Source organism: Falco biarmicus, chromosome 7 (genome assembly GCF_023638135.1).
Source record: "Falco biarmicus isolate bFalBia1 chromosome 7, bFalBia1.pri, whole genome shotgun sequence".
NCBI lineage: Eukaryota > Metazoa > Chordata > Aves > Falconiformes > Falconidae > Falco > Falco biarmicus.
Window position 1 is genome coordinate 31,239,502 of NC_079294.1, and position 20,853 is coordinate 31,260,354.

General features: G+C 38.2%; 1 protein-coding gene across 1 annotated transcript in view; it reads left to right on the top strand.

The window, feature by feature from the left end:
- Positions 1-20,853, top strand: part of LOC130152426 (ras and Rab interactor 3-like) — a 175,191-nt gene that overhangs the window by 76,646 nt on the left and 77,692 nt on the right. The window contains exons 11-17 of the mRNA XM_056345971.1: positions 314-483; positions 2,481-2,625; positions 11,583-11,749; positions 13,954-14,068; positions 15,907-16,019; positions 16,658-16,723; positions 18,503-18,652. Coding sequence (XP_056201946.1) covers positions 314-483; positions 2,481-2,625; positions 11,583-11,749; positions 13,954-14,068; positions 15,907-16,019; positions 16,658-16,723; positions 18,503-18,652 — 926 coding nt within the window. The remainder of the gene's footprint in view (positions 1-313; positions 484-2,480; positions 2,626-11,582; positions 11,750-13,953; positions 14,069-15,906; positions 16,020-16,657; positions 16,724-18,502; positions 18,653-20,853) is intronic.

Consider the following 20,853-nt stretch of genomic DNA (forward strand, 5'->3'; position numbering starts at 1 on the left):
ACAAAACTGTGGTGGGACATAAGTAAGGAAAACTGGTACTACTGCATGAATGGCTGGGTAAAACCTGATCCTGCTCATCTGATAGTGGGTTGGTGGTTACCTTAGCTGAGTGAAATCCCTTCTCAGCATGTTATCTAAATGAAGTGCACAACTGATGAGCAGATTCACCACGCTGAATTACAGGAAAGTCACTTGTAAATTCAAGCATTCAAATGAATATTAACCCCACCTGAGCCTGGAAAGAATGACTCTAGGTGATGGCAAGCATGGCAACATCAATTCCACCACTAACGCTGTCCATTGTGATCATTAGTGAAGGGGATGCAGCAGTATGGCAAAAACAGTGTTGTGATGGTGGATGAGATCATCTGCTCCAGTCCCCCCAAATACCGGTTCCCCGAAGCTGGGTTACGGATTATGATTACAAATAAATTTGGACCACGCACCAGAATGCGGATGGCAAGCCGACTCATCATTAATGAGGTAGGTTCATTAAGAAAATAATAAATGACTATGAGACAGAGGGATTGCTAAAGAGCTGTGCTCATAGTGATCCTGGAATTCAGATTCTCCCATGTTCCTAGGAATGGGCTAGAGCTTTGTCTCTCTCTAGCAGATGTGTCACAGGAGATCTGAAGATGGATTCCCAGCTGGTGATGCTTCCTGTCTTAATGGGAGGGCAGTCACCAAGGAGGGACTCTCTTATCTCCCTGCCAGATATTTGTTTCAGAGTATATGTGTGTGTGTGTGTGTGTGCATGTGCACATTTGGATTTTATCTGTAGCAGATTTGGTTTTGATTATTACAAAAGTGGTCAGGCTGAGAAAGGATAATGGAAAGGGCAACCAAAAATTGCTAAGAACTGCTCTTACATTAGCAGCACATCAGGATCACATCAGAAATTTCCCTGTCTCTTTAGTCTTCAGTGTAGTCCTCAGCTAAAAATAAAAGTGGACCAAAATATTTTCATGAGGGGAATTTGCCCTGGACAGTTTTGGTTTACTCTTACTTAATATATTGTCACCACCATGTATTGCTTGTTTCATACCCTGCAACTGAAGTGACAGGACTGGCCAAGTGATTCTTTTTGAGCTTGTATGAAGTTCTTGGGGTGAAATCTTTGGTCTGCAGATTTTATCCTTTGCTCCCCACAATGTCAAATATGAGAGGTTTTTACTCTGCCAAATAAATTAATTTCAGTAGTTGACGGAAATAAAAGCTTTAGCAAGTTCCTGGAATTTTAACATCATAAGACAGTTCATGTGTCTGCCCAGCGATGTGAATATCCCAATGAAAGAAAGCACTAATATATTTGTTACAAAAGTCCAATCTAACAATAAAGCAGTGAAATGCTTATTAGGAAATCAGCTTGGTGGTGTACAGTCAAGAGCAGATCAGATAGGGCACATAGTGGCAGCTGACTGCGAAAGTTCTGCTTTGAAGACAATTCATTGATCAGAAAAAAATTCTTTCTTAATGCATATGTGCACAGAGAGCTGATACTTGCTAGTTCAACATCTGCAAAAACATTTTCTAAACGACAGCATTTTGGATCTATGTTCTTACGTATTCTCGCTGCGAAAGCTTTGTGAAGTATTCAAATACGAGTTTTCTTTATTTTTAATTACAGTGCGTTAATACTGGTTTCAGGTGGGGTTTTTTGTGTGGTGCAGTTACTTTAATTTTCAAAGTATTTCAGAGCACTTTTTAGGAAGTTTCAACAATTTTTCATGAAAAAGAGAACACTTATTGACCCTGGATTATCTCACCTAACAAACTAAAAATATTTCTTTTTTTATAAAAGTAGGAAATTACTGTTACATCTCACATTCTCCAGTGTATTAGTGGGTATATATACTGACAGTTAAAACCTATCCTTGCAATTGGTGAACTATGTGTTGGAACTGTAGCAGTCTATACATGTCTGCAGGGGCAGTTATGAGCTTCATGAAAATATATACTTGGACAAGGGCAACAGGGGTTACTCTTGCTTTTGAAATTATATGTAGGACCTTTACAATTACCTCAAGGAATGGGGATGAGAAGGCGGGAGAAGAGTTGGACCTGAGTAGGGATGATCCTGGGAAATGGGTCATTTATAAGCCAGCTGTAATAGCACGGCAATGTCTTGAGTGTTACTGCTAGATTATGGTGCTGTCAGTGGTTTGAGTGGGAACTGTTGAGTGAGAAGTGCTTCAGAATAACCATGCTCATTAAAACATGGTGTGGAAGAACAGATATGACAACTTTCTTCATTATGTCTTGAAAGAGTCCTGCCAATAATTTTGAAGTGGGTGGTCAGCACTGGCCTGATGAAGACAGGTGGGCCACAGGCAGATTTGTTTGTTTGTGGCTGGAAGGAAGGCCTCATGGGGACACATCACCGCTCATGTGACTGGGGCTGGGCAGACGGCAAACCCCAGATTTAAAAAAGTCAATGTTTTCCAAACTATGGAAGTTTTGTCTTTGACACTATGCAGCGTCAGCGGTTAATCCAGTCTGCCAATGGCTCAAGCAAACCACTTCAGAATAGGAGACACGAGAATATGGAAAATGGGAACATCCCTGCGGTGAACCAAGAGGAGGAAAATGAACAGGACAGTCTGACTCCCTTTTCGTTGCCAGGTAAGGCTTGCTTTCCAGGTGTTTATAGTAAGGAAACAGAAGATAATTAAAATACCAAACACTGGGTTGTAAGAAAAGTTGACATATGTGGGGAGAGAGGAGGAGGGGGATCCATTTGACTGTCCAAAGGGTGTATTTGATAAAGTACGATTGGGCTGGAGGCTACTTGGCTAAAAGCAGAGCTTAGGAAAGTGTTTTCCAGCCATCACGCACAATAATGGTAGAAATGCTGGTTTGCCAGAGGCAAAGGGAAAGCAGGTAAGGCAGGTTAATATAAATAAATGTGTCAGACCAACCCAGTAAGCACTGCACTGCTACTAGTTTTGAAGCCAACAGTTAATAACCTGCTGGAGATTGCTAGGCCAGAGGCAGTTAGGTGTATAAATATATAACAACTCAATTTAGTGACTGTAGGGGAGGCTTCTTGAATGAAGAGGAAGAAAAGTTTAGGGGGGAAAAAAGTGTTTAATATATTTGACAGTGTATAAAGTTCTTAGAGTAGCAGTATGCAATAATATTCACCTTTTGGTGAATAATATTCACCTTCTGGAAACTGGTGTGAAGGGCTATATATAACCAAACTTACTATGTTGGTGTCTTTAGCACATTGCAGGTTGACTCTCCCCAAATGCTTTGGACATTAGACAGCAGAAATTAGATCAGTCCTCACAAACATGTAGTCAGTAGTTGTCTGTCACACAGTTATTGTTTAACACAAATATTACTTGACATAAATGAATATCACATGCAGTGAAAAAGAATTTTCTATGCTGTATATGATCCTGATTTCTTAGAGATCCCATTGCTTCAGTTGCTATCATTTCAGAAGAGATGTTTGTGTCCGAACAAACATTGAAGCATACTGTGTGAAGACTGGATAAAACCATATGTTTTTATGTGTTACTGTGCTTTTACGGGAGCTTCTTGCAGTCAGCAGTTACAGACATTCATGGGGGTGAAGAATGGAAACAAACAGATTCACTGAAGATAGGGCCATTAAATGGCCTCCTCATAATCAATGAAATAATGAAAAAAATGGTTTTATTGTATGGTGAAATAAGTGGATCCAATTCAGCAATATGCTTGTGCACATTAACAAGTTATTAATAATAACAAAAATAATAAAAGTAATAAAAAACTTCTAAAAACCCAAAAATGTCTCCCCAAACCATCTTAAAAAATGTAAGATTCAATGCACGTGTTGGCAAAGAGTATTTTTTAACTGAGTTGCTTTTAACAACTTTTTGGATTTAAGTGTTAATTAGGGCAGTGCAATCACGCATTTCTTACATTCCAGGACAATGCAGAAATCTTTACGTGTAGCAAACATTACCTGAAGACCATATCTGGATTTGTTCACGACTCAGACAACTTCTTTGTGAATAAAAAGTAGATTTCTGAGTAGAGCTTCCTAAGTGTGTGATACAACAGACAAAATGCTTTGAACTAAGGAGGGGGTTATTAGTTACGCCATTGGCCTTTTTAAATGCAGTTTTTCTGCATTTTTGAGAAAGTCTTCAAAGATAATTGAGGTGTAACAGGCCAAAGTGGAACAACTGATGATACGGTTCATAGTGGAATAGAGCAAAAGTTCAACATGAACTCAGAGTTGCGTAAAAGTGGTAAAGTGGTTATTTAAAATGCTCATCATTATCTTCAGGTTTTGTTACTCCTGTTGTCTGGAGATGATTATCTATTAATGGATTCTCATTGCTCAACTCATCTATTCTGAGGGAGAATTCTTTTATTTCTGCTTTCAGAAGTACCACTTCAATAACTTTGGAGAAAATGTAAAGAACCGGCATCGTGATTTGTTGTTGTTTAAGTACTGTGGCACAATCAGTAGCCTAAAAAAATCCTGACATTTAAAACTGGCTTTAGTGAAAAGATAGTTTGCAGGCAGTTTCCCAGAATCCCCTCTGTTTTTCTTTTGATATATTTTCAGGCCAAGAATAAGGCACGTACATACATTTTCTAAAGATCAGAAGTTCATGTATTCTTTTAGTACTGTAAAGAGCTCTATGAAGAATAGGCTTTCACTTTCCAATAGGACTTTCCAAGTCAGCTGCTTGCAGTGTGCTAAGCAGAAAATTCACCCCGGTATTTTAAGAGCTCCAACAGAAATGTCTGTGAATTGGCCCAAAGCCTTTTTTTGTGCTGTTTTATAGTCACCTTTTTTTAGCCTACTTGGGGGTTTGACTTTCCTCCCTCAAATTGCATATTCTAGATTCTTTTGCAAGAACAAGTTTTTATGAAACAGAAATAAATGTATGTGAAGTTTAAGACACTACATCATCTCTGAGCGATTCCCAGCAATCATTTGCAACCTGTAAGTTTTGCTTATTGTTCTTGTTTATTCTCTAGTAATGGCAGTGCTTTAGCGCACAGCAATAGAGAATAAAATTTGTACATGGAAAGTCTTAAACTACAGCATCTAGCCTAGATCCCATAGGTCAGACATTCAGAAAGATTCACCCCCAGGGTGTGGTTAAGGCCCATCTTGAAACAGGAAACAACAGGTAGTTTTTATGGAAAATACATACGGGGATCACACAAACCAGCCTTTGCCTTTGGTTTCTCTGCAGGGAGAAACATCCTCTTTAAAAGAGGAATTTCTTTCTTGATCTAACCTTTAGGCCATGATGGTTGTCTTCTAAGAGAAAGGCTCATTTGATACTTTACAGTTTAATTACTCTACAGTTCTTTGGAAACAGGTCTTAATCTTTAAAAAAAAAAACCAAACACACCACAAATCAGAATAAAGCAGGATGAAACTGAGCAGGTATTTGTTGACAATGAAACTATGCATAAAAGCCCTTGCATCACTCAGTAGTCTTTTAGAGCCCAGACTCAGAATAGCACTTCTGTGCAGCTCTTTGAGTCCTGGAATCCCATTCACTGTCACATGTTCAGGATACTTTAAAATTCTCAGTGTTCTCAGCTCCTGCAGGTTTCACAAAAATAAAGAACTCCTCTTACAGGATTGGACCATGGATGCTTTATATGTCATTGACGGTATTAGCTAAAATAAGAAGGATAATAATACCCAGAGCTAAAACAGGGTGGCAACGAAGGAGATTAGCAGTCCTGCCCATTTTTGTATGGATCCAAAGTACAAAGACAACATGTAGGATAGAAGCAAAAAGGAATTAACAGTATCTACTAAAAATGTAAAAAACATTTATACTTGGTCAAACCAAATGTTTATCTTGTCCAGTATTCTGACTGCAACCATGACTTCATGAAGAAGCCTGAGGAAGAATGAGACAGGACAAGGTGGCCTTCAGCTGTTTTCAGCTCAAGGACCTTTTTAGACTGGGTGTAATGTCTGAATATTTAAAAATCCTCTATATATTTCTTTTCATTAACCTGTCTGATACTTATTGAATCTTTGTAAACATATAACACCCATGACATCCTTTGGGAAGGATTTTCATGGTTGTGTGAAGAACCATTTCCTTTTACGTGCTTTGAATCTAGCTCCTGTTAGCTTCATTTGATGTTGTCTTTTATTGGAATACACAGTGAACAAAGCAAACCCCACGTACCTCACTTAAACACTCAGGATGCTGTAGCTCTTTGTTATATCCCCTATGGATTTGTTTGTCCTCAAGGTCGAGCTAGAGACAGAAAAGAGTTCCATGTAGAAACCACTATAGTTTGTCTCTGCAAACACCGATGCAGAGTTCTTTCAGCTTCTCTGCAATGCCCCTGTGTTCTCTCAGTATTCCTGTATACTTTGATCACTAGTGGACCCATCAGACTTCCTGCTGCTAATGTATTTGAAGTAAGATTTATTGTGATTTTTTTTTCACTTTGTACTTGTTCCTCAGACTCTTTTTTTTTGGCCAGCTTTATGGCACTTTTTTGGAAACATGACTTAGATGGCTGAGTTAGGAAGAGAGCTAGTTTCCATAACTACTTTGATGATGCAAGAGAAAAGCTCTTCCAAGAAGGTAGTTCAGAGCAGGACCTAACTGTAGTATTCTGAAATGCTTTTTTTGGAAGAGCTTCTTGCCATTGCCTTTGTAATGGTGCACCTAACTTAGAATTTTATTTCAGAACACAAGTGTGCTTCTGAGGCACATCTCACTGTTGTCCTCATGTATTGCACTTTGATTTGCTTCGTGTGCTTGGACCTCATGCACCACACTGCTTTTGTAGAAAAGCACTGAGTGTGCTTGACCTTGGAGGAGGATACATAAGATAAATCGGAAGAAAAGTGGGCAAGGGTTTCATTTGGTAACTCATCACTTCATTCTGAAAGGGCAAAGAGAGACTTGAGGAAGTCTATAAATCCCAGATCTCCCTTAAAAAAACATTGATAAAGTAAACAGTAAGGATAAAACATACAAAATAACCATGCCAAAATCCAGCCAAGTCAAACAAGGTGTGGGGAGGACCTCTGCTCAGTTCTGTTTTATTCTTGTTGAATATTGTTCTGTGTAAACCTGTAGTAACTCTGAGACTAAAACTTGTTTCTGCTTACTGAAGCAAATCCTTTTCTCAAGACCAGTTCCCACTGTACCAAAAATATGTTTTAAGAGAAGATTACAGGCATAAATCCAAATATACAAAGTGTGGTAAAGGCACAGGCTGAAAATAGAAATCTGAGTTGTTTTGGATAGATCTCATGGTCTGGAATTTGGAACTTGTATTCTGGAAAATGGAACTTCCGAGAAAAGTGTCAGTAGTTTGGAAAACAGTTTCTTTTGGATGAGAATGAGGAGTAAAACCTTGGTATTTTCCACAGAAAAAAAAGAATAGTTTCCAAAGCTCTGTTGCAGGAGAATTGCAATAAGAATGTTTTAATATATCAGCTGCCCACTTGGAAGGCTGACAAAGGTTGTGCCTTCTTGGATACCCTTTTACACACTAGATAGCCTGTCTCTAGTGTGGTAACACAGTCTCTCTTGCCTCCACAATTCCTATGGAAAGTTGCAGAGCTGAAATCAATAAAGATTTTCCAAGAAGGTGAAGAGGCAGCTGCTGTATTAATTTTCCTAACAACAAATTAAAAACCATTTTCTCTGAATTTTTTTATTTTGCAACAAAGGCATTTTTCAGTGGAAAATAATTATGATGGAAAAATCACAATGGATCTAGTTTCTTGTATCTATTTCAGTTGTTTCTTTGTTGAGTCCCATACTCGGGACAAAAATCTATATTCTTCTGTTGTGTTGTGGATACTGCACATGCTCAGAAATGAATTAGGCTTTCAGACTGGCTAATTTACCTATATTAAAGTTTTCCAATCAGTCTTAACTCTGATGAACAACAGCACTTTCTAGAGAAATGTACTAGCTGTCTGGGTTATTAGAAAGGTCCCAGTGTGGAGGTGTGTATGTGACTGTTACACCTTTCCAGGTCAAGATTTGAATTAATATTGGCAATGATGTGTGTGTGTAAGTATATAGCCTAATGAGGACCAAGAGGTTTAAAAGTCACTTTTCCCCAGTTGGGTTTGGTTGGTTGGTGTGTTGGATGTTTTTTTCCCAAATGAAAAATGGTACAGAGATTTAAAAAGATAAAAAAAGGAAATAAAAAATAATGAAGTGGAGCACCAAAAAAATCTGCACCAATAATCTTCCTAGGCCAGCCTGGACGTGCCTTATTTTTCTTCTAAGTTTACCGTTGTTAAAAGCAAAAAACCCTAGAAAAATAGAAATCATTAGTAAACTCCAGGAAGCCTTTCTCATTTTGCAGATAGACTTAAGCAATATTCTTTCATAGTTGTGGTGAGGTGTGCAACAAACAAAATACAACTTTTCTCAGCTATGTGGGTTGCTGCAGGAGCCTTCAGACCCAGGGTCCACAGGAGTGGCCAGTACTGCTATTAAAACAACTGAGCTAAGGTCTTGTAATGGGACTGTGTTTTTGCAGAACAGCTATGTATTGAATAATAGCCTAAATGACAATGATAATGTTCTTCTTTGCAGATGTACTAGGGAGCTAAGCAAAAATCATAAAACAATTTGTCATGAACTAAAAACATGCCCCAATTCAATAAATTTATTACTAAATAATTTTAGTTATTATTTTAGAGTGGGTGGTCAAAACCAAAACAACAGAGCAGCACAAGAAGTCATTTCAAAAGAACTAAAAAGACTAAAAATAAAATTTTCAAGCTGTATATTCTTTGTGCAGTCATCTAAGCCAGGGAAAATGAGTGAAGTCATCCATTTCCTAAAGAAATAAAGTCTCACTTTATTGAGATTGCTGCTAAACTTACTTATTAAATTCTTAAAAAACTACTGAGTTACAGAGTAAGAGAATACTTATTTAGCACTGGGTGCCACACAAGTTCCATGACCCAGCATAGTAGGAGCTGAAGAATATGGCCTAAGGCAGAACCAAGATGAGGTATACTTAAGGCTTTATATAAACATTTATAAAAGCTAGCAAACCCTGACACGGTGTCAGGTAGGCTGCTTTGGCCATGGTGGTTCAGAACTATTCCAGGCTAACTGCAAATGGCCGGTCAGCTTCTCTGTTAACCCAGCAAAACCCAGAATTACATGCAGTTGTTATTCCCTAAATCTCAAGCCTGGGTGCGATGTAATGTATGCAAATGTCATTTCCACTAATCATCTAGCTGTAAAAAAACAGTTCTGACTCATGACGTGTGGATGAAGCATCCACTAATAGAGCCAGGAATTTAATGGACAGGCATCTATTCAAACTGAGCAAAGATAAGGGAAAGGCAAGTACTCCACTAATATTTCCATTTTTGTGGAACTAAGCAAGCATAATAGCAATGCTAGTGGTAAAGGCACTGTGAATTCTCACAGTTAAGCACTTGTTTAATTCAGGGCATCTAGACAACACCCTGTCAAGATACGTATTCCCCAGAAGCGACTGAGTGCATCTATTTATTCCCTATTTTTCTCCATGCGATTTCGTTGCTTGTATTCATGTTATTGAAAAGGGAAATGGGACTGAATCTCCTGTGTGTAGCAGCACTGAAGTCAGTCAGACTATACCCACATCAGATCAGAACCTGCTCCATGCTTTTTTCCTGTCAAACAGTCACCCACTCACCCTGTATTTGGAATTACACACTAAAGAAATTACTGGCCTAGGCCATGCTGACTTGTTTGACTATGAAGCAAGCTTAGCAACTTGGGTAGACAAAGAGTGCAAAATAACTAGCCAGGAGTCTTTTAATGATCAAAACTGTAACAAATTAAACAGGAGGAGGTATAAATTACTATAGGATATTCACAGCCTTGTTAACAGATTTAAAGTGAGATGTGAGCTAAGAAGTGTCACTTTTTGAACAGAAGAGATAATTATTTAAAAAATCTGTATAGCAGTGTACGCAACCAGAGGGAACAAGGACTTTCCTGTAAAATCTGTAATAGAGCCCAGTGACATGTAAAATTTTAGAATTAGAATTGACCATAGGAGACTTCAGTTATATGTTACAAGTTCTACAGCCACAAGCTACATGGGAATAAAGAGCCAATCTTAATCTAACATTTCCTGGTGGGTTGATGACATCTCCAAATCCATAAGGAAATCTCAAGGAGCTGATTTGTAACTTAAGCATGACAATTTAGTACTAGAATACATACTGAAGTAAATTAATAAAGACTTGCATTTGGACTCACCAAGTTAAATTAGATTAGTAAATAGCCTCATAAATTACAAAAGTATTATTAATTTTTAAATGTTCAATATTTAATTTCATTGCATCTGGTGCACTCTGGTCCAGAGGACAGATTTCAATCTGATTAAATTCACTGACAAAAACTCCCATTAAATTAACCTTAAACCCCCATATTCTTGCTGAAAGAAAATTCCTGGTGAAATTGATAAGAGCTTTCACTGATTATTACCTGCCCTTTATAATCTAGCTAAATAACTGAACTGGAAGGTATTCCTGATGATTTTCTTCAATGCTATCAACCATTTTATTCAAAATGACATATTGTGACTCTTGCATATCATTACCAGTTAATGATGGAAATCCTTCCTAGCACAGTTCTAAAACGATGTAAAGAAAACGCAAACAAAACCCACCGTGCTGTTGGCAGTGCTACTTTGGTTTAGCCTATAAACAAATTTGTTAGCCTACTTGCAGGATACTTCATGAAACATGCAAGTGTCCCATTTATCTATGTCCCAATAATAAAATAATAATTCTTTATGTGATTTATGTGCACATTTACAATACTTCACAGTTTTAAAAAATGAGAAAGTCTGTACTTGTCTTCAGTGATGACAGTTCTCTGGTATTTCTCACCCATTGAATTTGGAGAGCTGTGTGATATGAGGGATGTCAGTATCTTCAGTTTTCTTTATTATACGGGATAAGAGACAATCTCAAGGTAGTACCGTGTGCGGTTAGAGAGAGGTAACAAGTCTAGATCTCCTAAGTACCAGTTTAAAAGTTCCACTCAGTGACCACAGTGAAATGTGTAAAAGAAGTTTGTTACGTTCATAGGTTGGGTCTGTGCTTCTGTTTTCTGTAAAGGTATTTTCTGTTGCTGCACAGAAGGTCCAGGTTATTTTCACTACAGGAATTTCCATCATCCTTTTTAAGAGGCATGGTGGGGGAGGGGTTTGGTTGTTTGGTTTTGGTGTTGTTTCTTTTATTTTGGATTCATAGTAATACAGGTATTTGAAAGAGCAACAAATGTGACTTAATTTTTGTTTTAAAATCAGCCATGTTTTTAAATAAATCATTGTAATTCTTTAATGGATTTACAGATTTTTTTTAAAAAAAGAGATTTACAGACTTTGGCAGGCTGAACGATAAGATTCTGGATGTGCATGCAGAACCTGGTGAGAGTGATGAGACCAAGTATAGCTGAAAGGTGTACTGGAAAATGAGCTGATATGCACAGTTGTAAACATCCTTCTGGGATCTTCTGGGATTATCTGTTGTGTTCAAAGAAGTGTAACTGGGGATGGGAAAGCTGAACTGGTTCTTTCCTTTCTTTGCCCTGCAGATGGAAAAATGAACAAAGTTAAATGGATTTTGACATGGCCGTTGATATTTGTGCTCTTTTGCACCATTCCAAACTGCAGTAAACCACGGTGGGAGAAGTGTTTTATGATGACATTTGTATTATCCACTCTCTGGATTGCCTTGTTCTCCTACTTTATGGTGTGGATGGTAAGTACATGTAGCAGGACTTCCCACACTGAGTGAAGTACACATCTCAAAATAGATAATAGAACTTTTGTGTATTTGTTAAAGAAAAGCATGTAATTTTAATGCAGCCTCTTCAGCTCATACTCTAATTATTATAATTCTAGCTTTCTGCTGTTCTTTTCTGCCCAGGTAATTGGGCCTTTGCTGTATAGGACCCAATACCGTACAGGAAGGTGCCAGCTTGATTTTCAAGAGAATATGGACATCCACATCCTAATAATAAAAAGGAGTTAAAATTAAAATGTTTAACTCTTGACAGCTGAGACACCTTTAGAAATTTGGCTACAGGGTCTGATACTGAAACATGCATAAAAGGCAGATGGATGGCAAAATTTGAGCTCAGAAGTGGTGAAAAACACTTTGAGTAGACTGGAAAATGCAAGGAAATCCTTCTTAGTGAAGAGTATTGCAGGTATGTTTCCATTTGCCCTAGATCTGTGAGAAGCAGTATGTTGGATGTAGATCTGTAAATTGTTGTCAGTTCAGGAGCACACTTACTTGAAGATTTGATTAAGTTCCTATATTTTCTTTCTTACCCTCTTTCAGTTTCTCAAGTTTATGTTTTCAGTGAGAGAAGAGGCATGAATAGGAAAGGTCCTCAAATAGTTTCTGTGGTGGAAAAATTAGCCATACTTTTGAAGTATAGAAAGTTACCTTTTCTACAGTAAAAGACGGAAAAACAAAAACTTATATATACCTGTAAGTGGAAGATTGGTAGGATGTGCTGCTAAAGAATTTATATGGCCATATTTCCTTTTAAAGGAAAATACAGTGAAGAAACCTTCAGCTGGTTTCATACTGGAATATATATAGTCTCACATATACACACTCATATATATACGTACACACACACACACTTTTCTAGTCATGCATATGGAAGAATTTTTATTCATGAGCTTCTTACCTGCAAAATCTTTTTTGGGTGGAGAACATCTCTACCTTCCTCAAATGTGTCAGGCATTTGTGAACTGCTTTATGTTTCCTCTTGTGGAAGATTGTCTTCTATATACTTTTTGCAGCTTTCTATGTAAGTTTTGCATTGTGAAGTAATCCTCTTAACATAGACTGTGTTGGAGAAGTTCACATGCCAGCCAGTCATTCTGCCTGGCATACTGGTGCCAAAGCCACTCATTTCGTTTCACACAATATGTCCTTTGAAAGGCCACACTCTCTACCTTGGTTCCTTTTGTAGATATCCCCTTCACAAATGAGAGATGTGCTCATGGAGGCTGCAACACAGCTTATTTTAAGAGGCAACCAGACTCGAATACCACATTACCACTTGCAGCAGGAGAATCATGCCCACTCCTCTTTCTGAGTCACAGCCCCTGAGAATAAGGTCTGTGAGCGAGTTCCTAAAATACACCTTTTCTTTGGTGAAGGGTCCAGTTTTCCTCATGTAAGGGACTGGCAAACGTTTTCATGACAACGACACAGAGCCTTAAAGACTTCCACCCTTAGCAGTCTCAGCAGGGAAGCAGCTGCCTGTCCCTGACTCAGACTTCTCACTCTCAGAAGACTATTTCCTTTTCAGCTGCCTGTTCAGTCTGTTTTCTTGATGTTTTTTCAGCCTTCTTCAGATGTTCCAGCTAAATACAGTTCCCTGTCCTTTCCAAGAGCTCTGCTACAGGCGCCAGCCATTCCCTAAGCTCTTTTAAAGCTGCATCTGGACTCTCAGGAGACAGTATAACCAGACCAGGTCCCTTTTAGATTATATCAGAAGTCATGAAAGACAGTGGTTCTTTCTTCATGTGTTGGGATAAACTAAGTTCTATATCTCTGCCCCTATATTACAATATAAATTGGTTGCAGTCCTTTTGAGAATAGAACCAGCAAGAAATTTGCTATTCTTGGGAATAAAAAAGATCCCACAGGTTGGATAATGTCTGGGCTTCTCCTTAAAAGATCAGTATGTCCTGTTAGAAGGACTTTTTGTTTGTTCGTAAGATGTTGAATAATGTGACCCAAAGTACTTTTCCTTTTCACAGGGTTGGTTTTAGGCCGGTTACTTCACAATGATTTAATGAGCAGAAATGGCTAAGTATCCTGAGTCTAATCATGTTAGGGTCCACACCAGAAATCAAAGTTAAGTGTATGCCACAATTGTATTGGAATGAGGAAACTTTCCAAATATGATAGGTTACTCTGTTTTCCTCACTGTTCAGGTGACTGTGATTGGATACACCCTTGGGATACCAGATGTGATCATGGGCATTACTTTCCTAGCTGCAGGAACAAGCGTCCCGGACTGCATGGCCAGTTTAATAGTAGCAAGACAAGGTACTGTGTCTGCTGAAGCATAACTGCAATCTTACACACATGCTCCGTGATTTACTTTCTTCATACACACAAATTCTCAATGCAATTTTATTCTTTTTTTCTTTTATTTTTACTCTTTCGGGGCCTCAGTAAAAGACAGAACACTTTGCTAATTATAGTGAACCAAAAAGTAATCACTGTTCTGTTCTTTTGCTTCTTGGGACTGGGTACACCCTAGCATTCTTAGCAAGTCATTCAACACTCAGATATCCCATGCACGGTATGCATCAGTCAGGGTAAAAAGATTAAAGTAGTAGACAAAACTGGAATATCAGCTATTAAAAACTGCATTGAAGAATATATGCTGACCAGCACTTGTCCATGTAAAACTTGCATGATTTCTAGAAGACCTCTTGAACCAAAGGAAGTGAAGTGGTTTATGAGGATCGGCAGAAGTGATGTTGCTCCAGGCATACTTCTCATCTAAATGCAAACCTCTTTCCCACTGGGGATATATGAATAGCCACACTGGAAAGGGTTTTAGGTAAATGTCAGCTATGTCCTCATCAGCTTTCCAACTGAAATTGTCAAAGGCTTTCTCATGTATCTTGAAGTCGTGATTAAGTTTCTTTACATTTCATTTTTCCCTTGAGAAATACCCATAGCAATGTCCCTTCCTGGTGTTGAAAAACATTAAACCTGACAGTGTGATCTCCTGTACTGCAGCAGAATAAGAAAAGGTCCTAATTATATTCTTTTCCACTATTCCAATTCCCATAGTCTTTTTTTTTTGTTTTCCAGATGATGAGATCTCCAGCACACATCATTGGGCAAACAAGGGTTCTGAAGTGATAAATGAAGTACTCAAAAGCCCCACCTTTGTAGTCTGAGATAGGAGTAGGCTGTTAAATGTTGCTTGATTGAAAATAATTATATATTTCAAATATTTCATTGTCCAGGTTGTATGATTTGTTGTGTGCAGGAAAATCTCACAAAGAGCAGTAAAAAAAGCATTCAGGATTCTTATGGAACTACCTTCCCACTAAATTAGTTTTCCATATGTAGTACTAAAGTGGACAGATTTTTTACAAAAACAGAAGGAAAACATGTTACATTTTCAAATGAACAGACTGCTTCTTTAGATTAGTTCTTTAGCATTAGGCAAAAATACTGTAACAATTGTTTCCTCTGAAAGTGAAGGTAAGCACTAACTTGGCAAAAAGTGATTCAATAGGCCAGTGCCTAAGGGAAATCAGCAGAGGCAGAGAAGAATTCTGCTTTCCTCACATCCTTGACATAGGTGCAGAATGAGATGTGAGCCAGTGACGGGCATTAGGAGTAGATTTTGAGTAATGCCTAGGGACTTCACCACCATTCACTCCTTTTTTCCTTTCCTGTAGCATCTTATTGTTCCTGAGGTGAAATCATTGCTCATTAAGCCCTGCAGAAGTGCTTATTATCTTTGACTACCATTAGGTTGGGTTTTTTTCAGGATCACTTTTCATCGTTCACATGAGATAAAGGCCACATGCCACATATTAAATTCAGTAGATAATCTCCAGGTTCCCTGTGGCTGCAGACTACCTAGATCAAGACTTGTTTTTTCATTGGCATTGAACTCAGATAGTGAATGGATACCACACACCCAGTAGAAGTCTCCAAGGCACAAGGAAGATGTAGTTGGAGTGAGCAATTTTTGCATACTTTTTTCAGAAGTCATGCAAAGGTTATGGAAATTGTCTCCCTACCTCAGATACTCTGATGAATGCAAATCATTCCCCTTTGATTTCCTCTAGTACACAGAGTAATGGTCCTATACTTTGTTTTTACCCAAGAGTTGTGTTTTTTTTTCTCTTCAGGCCTTGGTGACATGGCAGTATCCAACACAATAGGGAGCAATGTCTTTGACATTCTGGTGGGCCTTGGCGTTCCATGGGGTTTGCAGACCATGGCGATTGATTATGGATCAATTGTATGTATACTTAGAAAATCTTTAATTTGTTCTTTTGTGTATTTCAAAAAGATATATCCTAAAAAGAAAACATGCAAATGAAATTTAAAAAAATAAACAACCTGCAGAGCGTGTTATTGGTTGCTAAATAAGGTGTTATTTCTTGGCCAAGGAACAGGGAGTTAAGGAAGCAGTTCTCCTTCCACAAGCTGCAATTAATTCCCTGTTTGTCAGCTGGAGTACATTATACTCTATAGCAGAAAAACAGTACCATGGGTAACTGTTCATGGCTCTGTCATTTTCTTACTACTACACAGCTTCAAGCACACCTGTCTGTCTCCCTATACCTTGCTATTTTTGTCTGTAAAATGAGAATAACAGCGTATCTCTCTCTCCTGAGACTCTCTTAACATAAAATCCATTATAAATGTCGATTTTATTTTTTTTTACAGAAGTGGGATTACTTATACATTTATTTTGATTCCTTAATCTTCGTGTTCTTCATTATGTTAAATCTGTCATGGATTGGCATAGTTTAAAATGTGTAAGTCAGTCACTATTCAAAACAGGACGCGGACCATATATCAGTAAATTGATTTCTGATCTGCACAGCACAGGTATATGCTGAGCATTTTAAAGGTCTCTTCTAATTCCCACAGGTTAAGATAAACAGCAAAGGACTGGTCTACTCAGTTGCACTTTTGCTAGGATCAGTGGCACTTACTGTAAGTATCTGAGTGTCTCCCCATGTATTCCAATTGCAAAATACTTATTAGGTATCTACACGTTATAGAAGGATAAAATGGAAATAAGTCTTATTCCCAAAGCGTTGGTTCTTGTCAAGTATCATTCTTCTAGCAATGCCATGAGTTTAAAAGCTCCCATTGTTCTCAGTGAGCCTCAGTGTCCTCAGGGACCTCAGTGTCGGCCCCATTGGTTTCAGTGGCAGTGTTCAAATTGTGGGATCCAATGGTACTTCTGTGCTCCTGTGTCCAGCTACATACCCCAGGCCTGTCTCTGCTTTATGTTGGAACAAGACCCAGGTATGCATCATCACCCTTCGCCCTTGTCTCTGATTCCCAAAACCAGCCTGGACTAATCAAGTGCTGTAGCTAAAACTCTTAATGAAGACTAGTCTGTAAGGACTGTGAACCTCAGGACTTTGAATAGGCATGCTAAATGTCAGTCAGCATAAGACAGTTTTAACACATGACTTGTTAAGGTGAAACAATAACTCTGTTTCAAAAGTCAATTTTGCTGGTACTTAAGGTCTGCTCCTGCTGACTCCCAGGGAACCTCTGTGGGAAGAATCAAATCCCAAAGGTATAAAAATATCCACTGTACTAACATCTTTCACTCATTGCCTGCGGAGGCTCTGTAGAGGCTCAGTAGAGGAGGGGATCATCACTGGAGATTTCACACTGTTGCATGACTATGTCCTATAAAACTCCACATCACCTGTGCACGACTTCAGTGTTAGAATGACCAGGGCTGTTCACTCTGCCACTAACTTCCTAATGCACCTGATACTTAAGCTCTGGGAGCCTGTTCTCTTCTTGTCTTACCCCAGTTCTGCCATGCTGCACAGTGTCTGTGAAAGAACAAACAAATGTTCTGTAGACATTTGTATGTGATGTTGCTGCATGCATATTGGTAATCAGCACTCTGGAAAAAAATGGGAGGATTATGCAGATGTGCTGCTATGCTAGCCGGTCATGCTTTTCTGAAAAGAGTCTCTTCATAGAAGAAGCTGTATCACCTAGGTTTGAAGGATCTGTTATTGTCTCATTTGTTCTGCTGGATGCCGTGATTTGCACAGACCCTCCCAGCAAAACTCAGTGGAAAGTTTTGAGCAAAAGGAACAATAATTCACAGGCACTCAACACGCTGAAAATAAGTGCCTTCATGAGGACTTCATTGCTTTGCTACCTATAACTTGTAATTCCCCTTAGTTCTGGAGCTGAGCAGAACTTCAAAGAAAGCACCTCTTCTGAAGTGGTTGAAAGAATAAACATTAGGTGCTGGTGTACTGCTGGGACATAAGGATCTGTAGGGGAACACTGGAGGGAGAGACATTCATGTAGTTCATGTAGTTCAGTGCAGTGCTTTAGATCATACTGAATCAAGGAATAACTGCTGCATGACTAAAATGTGCCCCATGTAGTGAAAATGCACCACAGACTGAAACAAGACACTTAAGTGTCTGTTTCTCAGTTACATAAAAAACTTGTGAAGGTGCTTCGAAGTGGGTTCATTTAGTATTTTGTAAAAGGATCTTGCGACAGCTGAGTCAGGCCAGAGTCTGAATTCTTAGTTTGGGCTTTTACATGCATTTTCTTGTTCAGAAAGACATATGTTGCTTTTTTGATCTTTAAAATACTGAGAATATGTTTTTATCTTCGTTGAGGATCTCTCAATTCAAAAGACACTCATTTTTAGTTTATAATAGTTGTTCCCAAAAGTCTCCTTTGGGCTTAATTAACTAACACTTTGTTTGCTTGCAGGTGTTTGGGATCCATGTAAATAAGTGGAAACTTGACAGGAAATTAGGCATCTACGTGTTGTTTCTTTATGGTATTTTCCTGTGTTTCTCTATATTGATAGAGTTTAATGTCTTCACCTTTGTCAACTTCCCTATGTGCCGAGAAGAGCTTTAAAGCACTACAAGGAGAGACACTGAAATTTTTCTGATTACGATTACACGTGCTGTAAATGACAGGAGGCATTTCACATTTCTTCCTTCTTTCCATCAGTAATTCGAGCGTTGTTCCTGCTTCATCAGCTAACAAGCACTTTTACCTGTGTGGAAAGAAAGCATATCTTTCTTTTAACATGCTAGCTCGAGGCAACCAAAGCATTTTCCTCCTCCTCTTTGGATATTGCTGCTCAGTCATGAGGCTGTGTGGATCTTATGCAGAACTCTAAAATGACCCATTTCTGGGACATTCTGTTGTGGTTTTCCTTCTCCTTTTGCAGACAATCAACCATCACCACCAAGGTTAGCAAGAGGATGGGAGAAAATTCATTATAGTTCTTTTGGTTTTGACATTTACTTTACATGGAAGGATGAAAGGCAAGTTCAGAACTTTTTGTGGCTCGGTCAAGATATCTCAACTACAGGACCAGAAAGTCCAAGGCACATATCACGGCATGTACTGTTGAGGACATCATTTCCACCTTCAGGTGCTCTGCTAATAGAGGAACTGCGCTGACAGTTTTTGATGGCAGTGTTGAATATTTACCATTCTTTTCAATGAATATGAACAATGTGGCAGAGAAAGAAGAGGAAATGGTTCTATGTTGTATCACTTGTGATGATGCACACTAAAAGTCAGAGTTATCTGCATACTGAAGAAGAGAATTACATGCAGAAATACATACTTGAAAAATATGTTTTATCATTAGTGAGGAATGCTGTATACACAAATATAAATTAACATTTGTGGAATATTACACCACAAGAAAAACTTTGCATTGGCCGTTGTAAGCCCATTGTGTAAATTTAGAAGAAACTAAACAAATAAACTATAACTGGGTGCTCAGTAACCATCAGTTTTGTCATCAGCTGAGAGTAGTATCTGAACATAATCCAGACTTTCTGACAACAAAACCCACCATGATCATGATTTGATTTGCTTGGTGGGAGGAAGAAGCTTATTTCATCGGTGAAGAAGCTGGTGTTTTCTTCTTCATGTTTTATTTATTCCCAGAAGCTTAATGAAGATGAATGTCTGACACAAAGCAGTGCAGTTAGACAAAAGCAAGTCTGTCAAGAGAATATGGTCCTTGATTTGATTGCATGCAAGTTTTGAAGCATGATACACTTCTTTGTAAACCCCAGCAGAAGCCAGGTTTCTATATCCTTTCCACCAGCATAAATCTGTTAAAAGAAATTGCTCTGGATGTAATTGACAGCAAGATCTGCCCAGAGTATTAAAAATAATGGGTAACATTCCACATTGTAGCAGTCATATGAATGCAAATCACTGAGACAGCGTATTTTCAAATGCTACTAAACTTCAAAAATGTTAAAGCTGTATGTGAATGGTCACATAAAGTTTCTGAAGAAGCACAGTTAACTTTATACATAGATTTTTAAAATTTTTTAATGTTTATAAACCAAAACAAATCTATCAACTAACAGTCGATGCATTTTTAAATATATTAATATTTTCGACTTAAGATTATGTATTAAAAAAATCCCATTATTGTGTCAATGAAACCATACTACAAAACCTTATCAAACAAGCACTTACTAAGAAAGTTCCTTATTTTGACATATATGACAAATAATTATGTTTAGCCATCTCACATGCAGAATACTGTTTACACCAGGCAATGTGTTTACAACTAAGGCTATTTTAAAAACTATTTTCCTATAAATTAAGGAGTGTGTTCTGCTGGTGAATTTTTTTAGGAATTGGATACTTGCAATGTAATCTTAAGGAAAAAAGAGCACTGTATTTGTTACTTGCTTTATATTTTGCTACAAATGTCAGTATTGATATCCATTTAGGGTTTTTCACCTTAATTAAGTAGTTATGTAATTAAACTAGCCAGTCCTAAGGATGGCAACAAATACAGCATTATTAAAATGCTTTATTCAGTAGGCAAGCGTGACAGAAACACATTTGATCTCAAGTATGCTGGTGACCCCGTTTCCAGGCGTTCAAGACATTTTTGCTGTAGTGTAAAGCTGAGGGGATGGAATTCACGTTCATCTTTATGAGTCTTGTGTTGCAGAAAGGCTGTGAACATGCAGCATACTGCTGCACCACTGTAGGATCATCCTTCTCTAGTCTTACTCTCTTCCCTGATATCTTTCAGGAGGACAGTTTGCTGCTGAAAATCTTGT